This window comes from Lepidothrix coronata, unplaced genomic scaffold (genome assembly GCF_001604755.1).
Source record: "Lepidothrix coronata isolate B3197 unplaced genomic scaffold, Lepidothrix_coronata-1.0 Scaffold100, whole genome shotgun sequence".
Lineage (NCBI taxonomy): Eukaryota > Metazoa > Chordata > Aves > Passeriformes > Pipridae > Lepidothrix > Lepidothrix coronata.
The window spans coordinates 1,849,494-1,861,957 of NW_016690280.1; the positions used below are offsets into that span (position 1 = coordinate 1,849,494).

General features: G+C 56.3%; 1 protein-coding gene across 1 annotated transcript in view; it reads right to left on the bottom strand.

Annotated features, from left to right (window-relative positions):
• Window positions 1-513: 513 nt before the first annotated feature.
• Window positions 514-12,464, bottom strand: part of PPARGC1B (PPARG coactivator 1 beta) — a 47,754-nt gene continuing 35,803 nt past the window's right edge. Inside the window, exons 4-12 of the mRNA XM_017822975.1 lie at window positions 10,800-10,916; window positions 8,593-9,709; window positions 8,050-8,086; window positions 7,584-7,648; window positions 6,385-7,153; window positions 5,827-5,902; window positions 4,872-4,993; window positions 4,424-4,578; window positions 514-2,813 (exon numbers count right to left, since the gene is read on the bottom strand). Of these exons, the coding sequence (XP_017678464.1) occupies window positions 2,710-2,813; window positions 4,424-4,578; window positions 4,872-4,993; window positions 5,827-5,902; window positions 6,385-7,153; window positions 7,584-7,648; window positions 8,050-8,086; window positions 8,593-9,709; window positions 10,800-10,916 (2,562 nt within the window). The 3' untranslated portion in view covers window positions 514-2,709. The remainder of the gene's footprint in view (window positions 2,814-4,423; window positions 4,579-4,871; window positions 4,994-5,826; window positions 5,903-6,384; window positions 7,154-7,583; window positions 7,649-8,049; window positions 8,087-8,592; window positions 9,710-10,799; window positions 10,917-12,464) is intronic.

Genomic DNA, 12,464 nt, shown 5'->3' on the forward strand with positions numbered 1-12,464 from the left:
CATAAGATCTAGAAAAAATTTCTTGGGGAGGAGGGAAAACAAACCATCCCAATTTAATGATAAAAAAAAGTAAAAACCCAAAGGAAAAAAAAAAACAACCCCACTTATAGGCTTCAGGCACCTCGAAGACCACTTATTGCATCTCTTCCTACCCTGCGGCTGCAGTACTGATCAGCTCTGTGCAGGACCAGCCCTCCCCTTCCCAAGCACTGCTCTCAGGATCCAGCAGCTGGGCACAGGCAGGGGCTGTGGGCCAACCTGGGGTGCCCAGCTGCAGGAAAACAATCTGAAATTTTTTATCTGGATACACCAAAACCAATGCTTGGGAAGCAACTGAGTGATCCTCCAGGAGTGGGCTGGAGCCCCCCCAGCTCTGCACTAACCCTTCCCCTCCACCACGCTTGATGCATCCCCAGCGGGGCCCGGCCATAGGTGCCCCTGGCTGAGCGGGAGATGGAAGAATTCCACTTACTTAGCTATTTTGTTTTTGTTTTTTTTTTTTGTTTTGTTGGCTTTTTTTTTGGATTGATCGTTTTCTGAAAAACATCAGCACAGCACAGGACAGTACTACCCACCCTAAATGTGTCGCTATATACATTCTACATAAGCTCTATAGCAATCACATGTAAACATCATCATCGTGAGGAAATACTAGGACAGAAAAAGGCAAAGCTACAATGAGGCAATTGCCAATAGCAGATGCTCAGTCTCAGCCAGAGCTGCTCGTGTTCACTAAGGTGGGATGAGAAGTGGGGAGATTTTGTGGCAGAAGAGACACCAAACCTTGCTGTGAGGCTGAAATGGCACAAGGACTGTTCCCTGGCAGTGATAGTCACTGGTGGTGGATTGGGGACCCCGCGGTGGCCTCTGGGCCCTCACGCTGCCGGGCTGGTTGTTGTCAGAACCACGGCTTTCCCGAAAGAAATAGCCAGGGAACTGTGCTGGTGTCAGCGCTGCCGGCGTTCCTGCTCCCACCAGAGACCAGCTGCACTCACAGCCCCAGAGCCAGGGGCCATCCCGGCAGGGCTCAGGCTCTTGGCATCGCACCTTGTGCAATTTCGAAGGTTTTGGTTGTTCTCCCTGCAAGACGAAATATATCCACGCCAAGGAAATGAGAATAAAACCCCTAAGTCACGTCAAGGGGAGACCCCAGGAGATTCTAATCTATCTATTGGCATAGTTAAGGCTATAATATTCTATCTACATAGGATGGCTGAATCCCTAGTGGTCTTTGGGGAGGAAAAATAAAAGGAGACGATGGCAATGGCTTGAGGAGCAGCGAGATTCCCACTCCCTCAGGAAACAGTGCCTCTGGCCAGCTGATGGTGGGGTTTGCTCCAGCCAGAGGTGGGCTCTCTCCCCACCGCACCTCACCCAGAGGTGAAGGGCAAGTCCACAAGAAAATTTCATGCTTGAGCATTCCTTAAATCCAGTCCTGAAGGCCCCTGGCCAGAGGCAGAGCAGGCAAACGTGCCGTGGGGCACTGGTGGGCATGGGGATGGATCCTGGGTGCTGAGTGGCTGCTGGGAAGTGTATGGCTTATCAGGCAGTGGGCGGAGGGCGGGCAGGGTGCTGGGTGGGCAGACGCTCGGTGTGGATGCTGTGCCCCCTTCCGCCTCTCTGGATTTTGACCTGGCTGCCCAGTGGAGATCACAGATGGGTCACAGATGGGTCTTCTCACCCCACTTGCTTTGCAGGGGCTGGAAGTGAGTGCAGAGCAAACCGTTTGGCCCGGCCGGTCTCCCAGCCATCCGAGGGGCTGGAGAGAAGCCAGATCCCTCATACTGACCTGGAGATACCCATCCCTCAGGCTGTGCCAGCAGGACCCACTGGATTCAAGCCTGGCTGGCTCCAGCCCCCCCAACCCCTCTCTCCTGGCTCCAAAGGCAGCAGAGGGCTGGAGCAGTGCTGGTTGGAAGTAGTGCATCCTTCTTCCACCCCTCTCCTTCCCACCTGCAAAGCTGCCTGGCCCTGGCTCCATCGTGCACCAGGACCCAGCTCAGCATCTGGGTGCTGCTGCGGAGCTCGGGCCACGTGAGCAAGAAGAATGGCTTTGACAGCAAAGTGGATGACCCCAGCACAACCATCGAGCACCCCGGTTTCCCAGCGGGGCAGGCGGGTGAATGTCAGCTCCGGGACTCTGCTCTGACCCCCCATTTGCTGAGTGGCAAGTGCCTCATTACAGTGCATAGTTAAAAATCAAGGAAGCGGTACAATAAATCTGAATTACAGTACATCTGAGCCATAAATACATTTTTTTAAGTATATACTTTTTTTTTTTCTCTTCTTCTATTAAAAATTAGTTTATAATCCTGATTCTATTCACAATTAACAATTTCATCATCACACACTACAGACAAAAAAATGTTATGGTGAACACAGCTGCAACTCCACGGCGGGAGCACGGGGAGGGCCGGGAGGGGGAGAGGGGCCGGGGGGCTCCTAGGCTCACCCTAAAACAACCAGTCAGAAGCGGAGGGACTAACGTGTGGCAGTGAGACATCAACACCATGGGGACTCACAGACAGAAGCAGCTTTGTTCAATGTAAACATCGATCAGAAGGGACAGCAGTCTCTCTCTCGCGCGTGCGTGCTCTCGCTCTCTCTCGCTCTCTCGCTTTCCATAGACTGAATAATTTCTTTGAAAACGTAAACATATTGGAAGTGCCTTGACTGAGGTATTGAGGTATTCCTCCAAGGTTAAGGCTGTTACCGATGCAGGCTTAGCTGGGCCTCCTGCAACAAGCTGTCGAAATCCATGGTCTCGTACTTGCTTTTCACTGGAGCTGGGGAGGATTCCTCCGTGCCGCAATCTGGGAATGGCAGGGACAGAAAGCAGCCAGGTCAGGGAGTGGGGCACCAACGTGCTCGCTGCCTGGTTGGGAGGGAAACTGAGGCACAGCAGGACACTGCTCATTGCCCTGCTACCGCAGAGCCAGCCTGGATGCAGCAGTGATGGCAGAAGGGATTGGGATGGTGTTGTCTTTTCCCCATTGAAAAGAGCTGTGGGCAGAGGGGCTGCAGCAGGGCCCAGCTGGGCCTCGTTTTCCAGGTGTGCAAAAATCTGCCAGATGCAGCCAAATTTGCAGGTGCTGAAACAGGTTGCAGGGAGAGGGGTGTCTGCCTGCCCTGCTCCCAGGCCCCTGCCAGAAGCTGAACACACAGTGCCCCTGGAAAGCCTGGGGAATTCAGCACATGCCAGAAATAAGGCTGCCTAATTTAACAGCACCTTAACATTTTAAGAGCATATTTTTGAATGGCATGGTTGCATTTCACCTCTGCCTGTGGGGTCTGCATCTCATGTGTCCTGTACTAGGACAAGCAGGATTTTAGGAACAAGCCAAGCTGTGCAGGAAGGGGGTGACTGGTGGCTTTGCAGAAATCAGCAGGTGAGGAGCACTGAGGGGGCTTCTCCTAGGCTGAGGGGCAGCTCTGGCTTCCCTTCCTACAGCACTGCATAGTCAACACCTTCATCATGGGGTGCTGTCTGCTTCCTAGATTCTCTGTGCCCAAACTGAGAGGTTCTGGGATTTATTTAGATGAGTAACAGGCATTTGTACCCACAACTGAAGTCGGAGGGATGGGTGCTCTGAGCAGAGGAGATATCGCAATGTGATGAAAGATTGGTCAGTACTTGTGTCAGACTGGGTGTCTGGAGGTAAGACTTGGGGCTTTATTTTCTGGGCCTCAGCCTCTCACTCATGAAGTGGAATCCTAGAACCCTTCAGCCCCTACAGAGGGTACAGAAATTAACATGCAGTGTTGGTGAAACACCCGAAGACCACAGCAAGGAGTGCCGGGCGAAGCCTGGGACACATTTCTCTTGTAGGACTAGCACAGGGTTTGGCTCCTGCCCCTCAGCTCAGGCTGCAGCCCTATACCCCACAGAGGGACAGGGTCCAGTGAGAACCTGGGAGACATGGTCACTGAGTAAAGCAGTGGCTTTGGCCTTGCCAAAGCTCAGACAGCACTGAAAGGGGTAATGTGACCACAGCACATTTCAGTGCCATCAGTTTGACTCAAAAGTGCATGTGCAGTGTGGTGAGCAAACCACCCAGCTCACCTCTTGGGCTAATGAAATGCTGCTGACTGCCTTCTTTAACAACTGGGATGGGAGTTTTCTACTGGAAGGCCTCCAGGGCTGTGCAGAAATGCAGCAGAGATGGGCTGTGGTCAGCTGAGACCCAGCAGCCCTGGGGTGTGATGCTACCTTTTGCGGCCAACACACCCTGGGGCCTCATGCCAGTTGCTCTTCTCTCTCCCCAGTTTCCCAAGCCACCTGACTGAGCTAAGAACAGCTATGCGAGCCACAGGAAAGCCAGTGGGCTTTTCCTTCAGGCTGCAAACATGTCTGGGATCCTTGTGTGACCAGGGCTCAGCAGTGCTGTTACATTCTGTGCTGATAAGACTCCTGTTTTCTTACCCAAGTCAGCATATCTGGTCCAGAAGAAGCGCCCAAGGCCACCAGAGCTGAGCTGGAAGGAAGGCTCATTCCTCTTCCTTAGGGAGGGGCCATTCTTCAGAGATAAGGCGGCATGCTCTGAATACCGGTAGGTGATAAAGCCATATTTATCCCCCCTGAGCAACCAGAGAAAGAATTCAAGATGTGATGGGCCCCACAGCCCTTCTGACACAGTTCTGCCCAGCACCGTGCCCCTGTCCCTCCATCCTGCTGTCCCTCCATCCCAGCAGACCTCCCTGTGCCCTTGGATCTGTGGACACACCGCATCTCCTTGCCAAAAGCACCAAGACCATGGGCTCAGTTGACCAAGGAGGTTGGTCTGGCACCTCCTGGCAGTGCTGATGGGGCCTGGGGAGAGGGGCTGCCTGTAGCTGCTGGAGCCCTGGACCACAGCTCACTGCCCACCCACCTGTTAGTCCTGGACAGGACCTGACACTCCACGATTTCACCAAACACCTCGAAGCGTTTCTTCAGTTCGCTGGAGCTCATGCTGCTGGAGAGGTTTCTGATGTACACAACTCGGCCTTCCCCCTGGCAAAGCAAGAGAAAGGTTTCAAGCTCCAGGATCTCACACCTCTGTGCTGATGGGCACTAGAAATGTGGGGCTGTTGAGGAGCCCCTGTAAGCCAGCACTGGGATACACTGCTGAGGGCATGGCCTGACATCTCTAGCATCTGGTTGTTTCCACTCCAGATTCCTCATGGTGTCATCCCCAGGACACCCCTGCTGCAAGGGACAGCCATAGCCAGGCTGGAGCAGCCACACTCCCTTCTTCTAAAATTCCACTGCATTCTCGCAGCTCTTTCAGCTTCTGAAGACGTGAGAAATATTCCCAAGAATTGCTAGGGGCAAAATTCCATTGTATTGCAGGGAAAAATGCCAAAGCGGCATGTGTGTGTGTCTGTGTGTGTCTGTGTGTGAGTGCACTGTGTGTGTGCACGACAGTACGGAGCAGCACATTACTTTCTCACATCCCCACCCCTGTCCCAGCTCCCACCCGTGGGCACATGCTCGTTTCCTGGTGCACAAGGATGCAGCAGGGCCACATCTGTAATGGCTGAGCAGCTCCAGGGATTCCCCAGCTCACCCCCCAAACTGCCGATGCCAAGTGCGCTGAAGCACCAGCGTAGGATGCTCTGGGCATTTCTGTGCCAAGGACTCCATGTGTTGCCAATTGCTGGTGGCTTCCGCTCCAGGTTGGGTTTTTCTCTCCCTCCTCCACCCCCATGTCCTTGTTTAACATTGGCCTCGCACCAAAGGATGCTGAAGCCAGGGCTAATGGGCTCCACTGCTGCTTTTCTGGAGCGGGAGATGAACTGAGTGCTGGGGATTGCTTTGTCCCAGCATGGGATCCCCCCACTTACGATGGCCTTTTCCCGTCTCTTCTCCAGCTGGCCCCGGTGCCCGCTCCCGCCCTGACACTGCTCGCCGTTCTCACACCTGGGAAGCGAGGGAGAGGAGATCAGCCCGGGATGGGGGGAGCTGGTGGGGAAAGCTTCAAACATCAGTGATAAGCCGAGGCATGTGGTGGCTGCAGCAGCAGGTGGACACTCCAGAGCACAGGCAGCCAAGGAGAGATGAGGGTCTAGAAACACTGGAAATGACACTGGAAAGTTTTTTCTGATAGATGCCAGAGGGTGTCTCCAGCAGCCACTCACCCCTTCCCAGGCCGGGTTCAGGTCCCTGCCCATGCCCTGTCAGCCACAGAAGCCCTTAGCTGCTTCACCCCGCTGCTGCTTCCTCTGGCCATAACTGATGTTTGCAGCAGTGGCTGATGTAGAACCAATTATTTTTATAGCTTTTCTTTCATTAATTAACATCTTTACTACTTGGGCCAGCAGAGCAGAGAGGACTAGGGCTACCCTGCACCATGGAAAAACACAGCAGGCAAGAATGATCCCAAGGTCCCCGTGCCCCCGTACCTGAAGGTGCGTCTGCTGGCAGGTGATCGCGACCGGCAGCACGAAGACCCCGAGCTGGACCTGCTCCGGGAACAGTAATGCAAACTGGTCCTGGAGAGGGGGTTTCTCCGCAGGCACAGCTTGGTGTTGCCATGCTCCTCCTCCTCCTCCTCTTCCTCCTCATCCTCCTCCTCCACGGGGGAGCCACTCTCACTGCAGCTGTCTTCAAAGACGGTGTCGTACTCGGGGGTCTTGCAGAAGACCATGTCCTCGTCATCGAGAGCAGTGTCCAGGAAGCCAAAGTGCTTTGTTAAGCTGGCTCTGATCTCCTGGTCTCTCAGCTGCTTGACGCCATCCTTCCACAGCGTCTCGCCGCCTGCCTCCTTGCCGAGGTCCAGTCCCTGGTAGTGGGCAGCTGGGACCTTCCTCTTGTGCTCTGTCTCCACTTGGCTCGTGGGCTCCCACGACTTGAGCACCTTTCTCTGCAGGGCAGCCTCGGGTTTGAGCACCTGGCAGTAGTCATGGTCCCCGAAGGAGCGGGAGAAGGGCCTCTTGAGCAGGCCCTGCTGCTCGGGGAGCACGGGGCGTGTGGTGGCAGCTCGGCTCAGGTGGGCAAAGAGCTCCGTCCTCTCGGGGTGCTTCCTGGGGGCTTTCCGGGAGGCTGCCACATCCCCTGCACCCCCAGGGCTGGGGGCCATCCCGTCCTCCTTCCCTGGCTCCTGGGGGATGTCTGGCTTGTACAGGTCCTCCTCAGCAGGCTTGTATGGCGGAGTGGTGGGTGGTGTGAGACCTGGACCCCCCCAAACAAAGGGCAGGAGTCAGCTCTGCCCCTGCCATCCTGCCCTGTCCCACCCCAGTGCCTGGGCTGCACCAGGTATTGCAGGGGAGGAGACTGCTCAGCCCCACAGCCTCATCCATCCAGTGGCACTTGGGAAAGAAGAAGGATGTCTGATCCCAGCAGGGACCAGAGGACTCTCCCTTCCCTCCTGGCTCCTTCAGGGGACTTCTGAACAGCTCCCACCACCCCAAACACATCCCCCTGAAGTGATTGTAGTGCTCAGATGTGGAGGGGAGTCTCCCGTGTTCATAGTGTGAAGAGGATGAATGTGCTCCCTTGGCTGGGTAGGCTGGAGCTGATGACTCCAGACTGAATTTAGGGTAAATTTGTCCTCTCCAATGGAGGAATTTTGCAAAACCCAAAACTTAAAAGCCTGTCCTACCTGCTGTCCCACACAGCTCCACAGTCAGCATTGACTCAAAGTTTCTCTTCCCAAAGGCTGGGTCACTGGAGAAGAGCAGAAAATCAGGAGGGAGGAAGTGTTTAGGTGAACCACAGTCCCAAAACCCGAAAGGAAGCTGAGAAAATGCTGCCTACAAGTGAGCCCTCCCACTATGGCTAGTGCCTGACAGAGGGGTGTGAGGGCAGCAGGCTGAGCAGTGTACCCTTCCCGTCCCAGCGAGTGCTCTGGGGCACACACAGAAATGCCCTGCCCTCAGGATGAGGCTATCCTGGCTCCTTGCACCCTAGTGATGGCTGTGGCTCCCCACAGCCTTGTGCCCAGCTGGGTGGCTCAGTCTCCTCTGCAAAAGCAGCTTTGTGTGCTTGCAGCAGAGGCTTGGCCCAGCTACACAAACCAAAGTGGTTTCCAGCCCCAGCACAGTTCCTTCAACCCCATCTGCACTTACGTTTGTGCCAAGGACAGCGTGAGACATCTGGGTGTTTCTGAAAGGCAGGAGAGAAGCCGGTTACCAGTGGAGTTGTACTCCCTGCAGCGCCCAAGGTCTGGCAGGGGCTGGGCACTGGGGGCTTTGCCCCCCTGAGGGAGAGGGCTCACGCTGCCAGGGCTGAGCCATTCATGCTCATAATGAACCCCAGAGCCCAGGCACAGTGTGAGCCCGTGGGCAAGAGGGACCTGGAGGGATGAGGCAGCCTGGTCCCTGCTGGCTGAGCCCTACATCAGCTTCTCTCAATATAAGGATGGAGAAATGGGAGTAGAAGGCCCCCATGGATTGAAACAGCACCCCAAAATCAGAACAGGCCCCCAGCTCCCCATGCATGGGACCCCAAACCAGCCAGCACATGGGGCTGTACTTGGGGCTGCTCACAGCTTTACTGCCAGCTGAGTGTCCAGCACCTGGCCAGTATCGCCTGGCCACGGCAGGGATGGCACAGGCAGCATGGACGCACAAGGGAGGGCTGAGCAGAGTGACAGCCCACGGCCTCCTCACCTGTTTGCTCCAGGAGGGCACAGCGCCGGCTCTCAGCTCCGTTTCCCACCTCACCATCCACTGGGGAACCCAGGGAGAGGGGCTGGGGCTCCGCCGATGGTGCCGTGCCCCCCACCTCCACTTCAGCCGCAGGCTCTTCGGCAGAGAATCCCTCCAGCACTGGGCATGGTGCAGCCTCTCTGCAGGCCAGGGGCATGGAGGGCTCGGGGGGTGGCCCATCAAGGAAGGATAGCCAGTGCCCGAGCTCGGGGTTGAGTCTCTTGGACCGGCGGACGGCGTAAACAGTGTTGTCCTGCTTGCGGGCCACCTTCCCCATGGCTGTGCCTGAGGTCCCCTCTTGCTTCCCACCATTGTCCTCATGGCCACTCAGCTCCTGCAGTGCCTCTGCCTCAGCTCCAAGGCTCTGCCGTGGCTCACCCTTCTCTGGTGCTGTTTTCACTCTGGAGGTGCAAGTCCCACTGGCATCCTCCCCATCCCGGGCTGGCGGCACAGGGGAGCAGGAGCCGGGTGGCCGTGCCAGGGCAGCGTACACGGGCTTGCCCAGGCGGTATGGCTTGCTCACATCACACAGCAGGTCCCGCGCCAGCAGCTCCTTCAGGATGGAGAAGGATGCTCCGGGCTTCTTGCAGCCCCCTGCTGCCTGCCAGGCACAGCCCGGCCGGCTCTGGGCACTGCCAGGGGGGCCCGGCTGTGCGGGACAGTCCGGTTTGGCTCTCTTGAAGGGGCTGCTGCAGGGCTGGGGCTTGGCGTCGGCGGGGTCACGGGTGGGCAGCTTCCGCGGCGGCAGGCAGTAGGTGTGCATGTAGCGGATGAGCTCCACCACGGAGTGCATCTCCCCCTCACAGGACAACTGGCTGCCGGAGCCATCCTCTGCTGAGGAGAGGGGCGTCACCGAGTCACCAGAGCTCAGTGAGTCCTCGCTGGAGTCACTGTCGTCCTCGTGATGGGCACAGTCGCCCGGGGATGGGTGGTGGCCACCACTGGAGCACTCCTCGGGTGCCTGGGGGGCTTTGGTCTGGGAGCAGGGGGTGGTGGAGGTGAGGTGCCTGTGCAGTTCAGTGCAGCTGCGGCTCTGTGCCTGCGGGACACTCACCCTCCTGTCCCGGGGACCCTCCACCTTTGGAGAAGAGAGGAGAAAATCAGCCCCAAGCCCCACAACACAACCTGACACAAGTACCTGGCATGGGGGGAGAAGTGCTCCACACTGACAGAGCCAACCCACATCCTCAAACCCCCCAGTTCTGGCTTAGAAACACCCCAACCTGTCTGGAGGTCATCCCCCTGCCCTAAGCGCCGCACACAATGATGCTCCTTCTTTCAGGGAGGGATCTGCTGCTCTTCCCAGGCAATCTAATTTGCCAGGCCTAATGCACTGCACAATAACCATTAGAAAAGTAGAAAAATCTTTGGTGGCAACTTCTGCTGGGTTTCAGATCAGCTTAAGTGAGGGGTGGGCTCTGCAGCATGGCATGCAGCTCTCCTTGGTGATGGCCCCTGACTTGGGCTGAGAGTCAGCAGAGAGGGGGACAAGGGAGCACATGGGGCTTTCACAAATGGGCACCCAGGGAAGCTGGGAGAGGCTGAACCACCCGGGGTCCAAATGAGATCGAGGCATTTCTCAGCCCAACACAGAGAGGGATGGGAACGCCACATGTAGGAATAGGTATCCCCTTTTTGGAAGAATTTGTAATGGGAAGGTTAAAGCTTAATTAACTTGTTTTTTAAGGAGACCTTCTGCCTAAGAACAAACATTTTTTCAAGGATGGGGGAAGTGTTTCTTTCCCTCCTGTGTCCCTCCTGTGTCTCTCTGGTCTGAGGAGAGATAAATTCTCAGGATGTTACAGGCTGCGCCTGTCTTGAGGCTGGGAGAGGGAGGCCAGAGAAGATAAGAAACCTGGAAAAGATCCGGAGGAGTTACTTTCTCAGGCCCAGCGCTCTCACTGCTGGTGCAGAATTTTTCTTTGTAAGTTTTCAGTGTTTTTGCCTCCAAAATAAACATTTTTGAATCCTTTCCACTGCCTTGGCGTTTTTGGGGAAAATACCTGCAAATACCTTACTTTACACCACAGGTGATGGCCTCTGCCCGTCCCCAGCCCCTTGCCCAGCTCAGAGGCTGCCCATGCTCCCTGACACCATCCTTCAGTGCCTTTCTTAGCTCCCAAGAGGTGGGCAGTGCACGGGCTCGAGCTCTGCCCATGAGGAAGTACCTTCGTGCAGGGCCGTGCTGGTCGGGATTTTGGGGTCCCCGGGCGCCGGGCGGTCCCGTCCCGCTGAGCCTCACAGCTCTGAGGCACATGCGATGGAGAGAGGAGCAACTTCTTCAGCTGCAAAGAGAAGTGGCAAGAAAAAGAGTCGGCATGGCAGTGAGGGCAAGAGAAAGCGCCAGCAGGGCTGCAGCCCTTGGCTCACACGTGCCCAAAAATGGGGCAAGAAAAATCTAAGGCAGGGAGGAATTTCCCACCCCACCATGGCTGTGGGGGCAAGTGCCTGGCCATGTGCAGCCCTGAGGGGGTCAGGGCTGTCTCCACAGCACTCACCCATGTCCCCAGGGATCCTCAAGCAGGTCAGGGCAGTGCAGACATGAGAGACTTTACTTCCCAGGGGCAACCCCACTCCTGTCAGATACACAGGAGCTGCCGTGGCATCTAAACTTCTTACTCCAACAATTCTGCCCTTAGGTGACAGAGGCTTTGTGCTGATGTGAGTGACAGGTTTGGACAACTCACTTGTGCCCCCGTGCAAGGCTCATTTAGCCAAAACATCCAGAGAGGGCCTGGACTCATTAATGAGCTTTCAAGGCATTTTGCAGATGCAAACCCCTGTGGGACCTGTCAAGGATCTCCCCAAAGTCCATGGGTGGTGGGAGTGGGGTTTTCCCTGGGTCACCCACAGAGCCATCTCTTCTGATGGCAAGCTCAGCATAACATTTTTCTTCTACTCAAACCCAGTTTTGCTTAGGGGGAGGAAAAACACCGACCCCACACCCAGCAACAACATTTCATATTCCACCCATGTCGCGCTAACAACCGAAGGCGACAACAGCTCAACAGCAAGACGACTGCGTAGGCACTGGGGGACTGCACAGAGGAGACAGATCTGGGGCTCCCGTGCTGGTCGGTGGGCACAGAGCCCTGGGGGGGTACAGGGGTGATAGAAACAGGGGGTGCCCAGGTCAGGGTCTGCCAGGAAATGTCAACCGGGGCACCCACAGCTTTAGGTGTGCAGCTCCTGTTGGTGGAAGCAACCAGCACCCTTTCCCCCCCACCCCTGCAACGTATACATCCTATATATACACAGACATATCGTGTGTGATATATACCCCTGCGCAGGGGCGTGGGCGGTGGAAATGCACGCTGTCACCACTGGATGTCACTCCTCCCCTTTTGGGTTTTTGGGGAGACCCCGGGACTAGGCTGAGGGGTCCCTGGGGGGCCTGTGAGCCTCAGAAGGGAGCAGGCTGGGTACCATGTCCCAGAGGATATCCTCGGGATGGCAGTAAATGCTGCCAGTTAGTCCTGGGCAGGATGGGGAGCGGGGCTGGAGCCCCAGTATGGCAGAGAACCAAGAGGGATACTCCAGTCACCAAATCTATAGGGACTGCAGGCCACACAGACCCTGAGGGGTTTTGGTGGAAGGGACAGGGAGGGTCAAACCCTCCCACTGAAAGCTGAGGGCATAGGATGACACCTGGGCCAAGCTCCTGTGTCCCTCTTGCGAGAGCAGCAGGGAGCTCAGCCTGGGGCAGAGGTGGGTGGGAACAGCCACTGTCACCCATGGACACGGGGCTGGGATGAGCCAGAGAGACCCCCAGGCAGCCCCACATCTGCATGTCCGATTAAAAGCAAGTGTGGGTCCTGCCAAAGCAGCCCCCA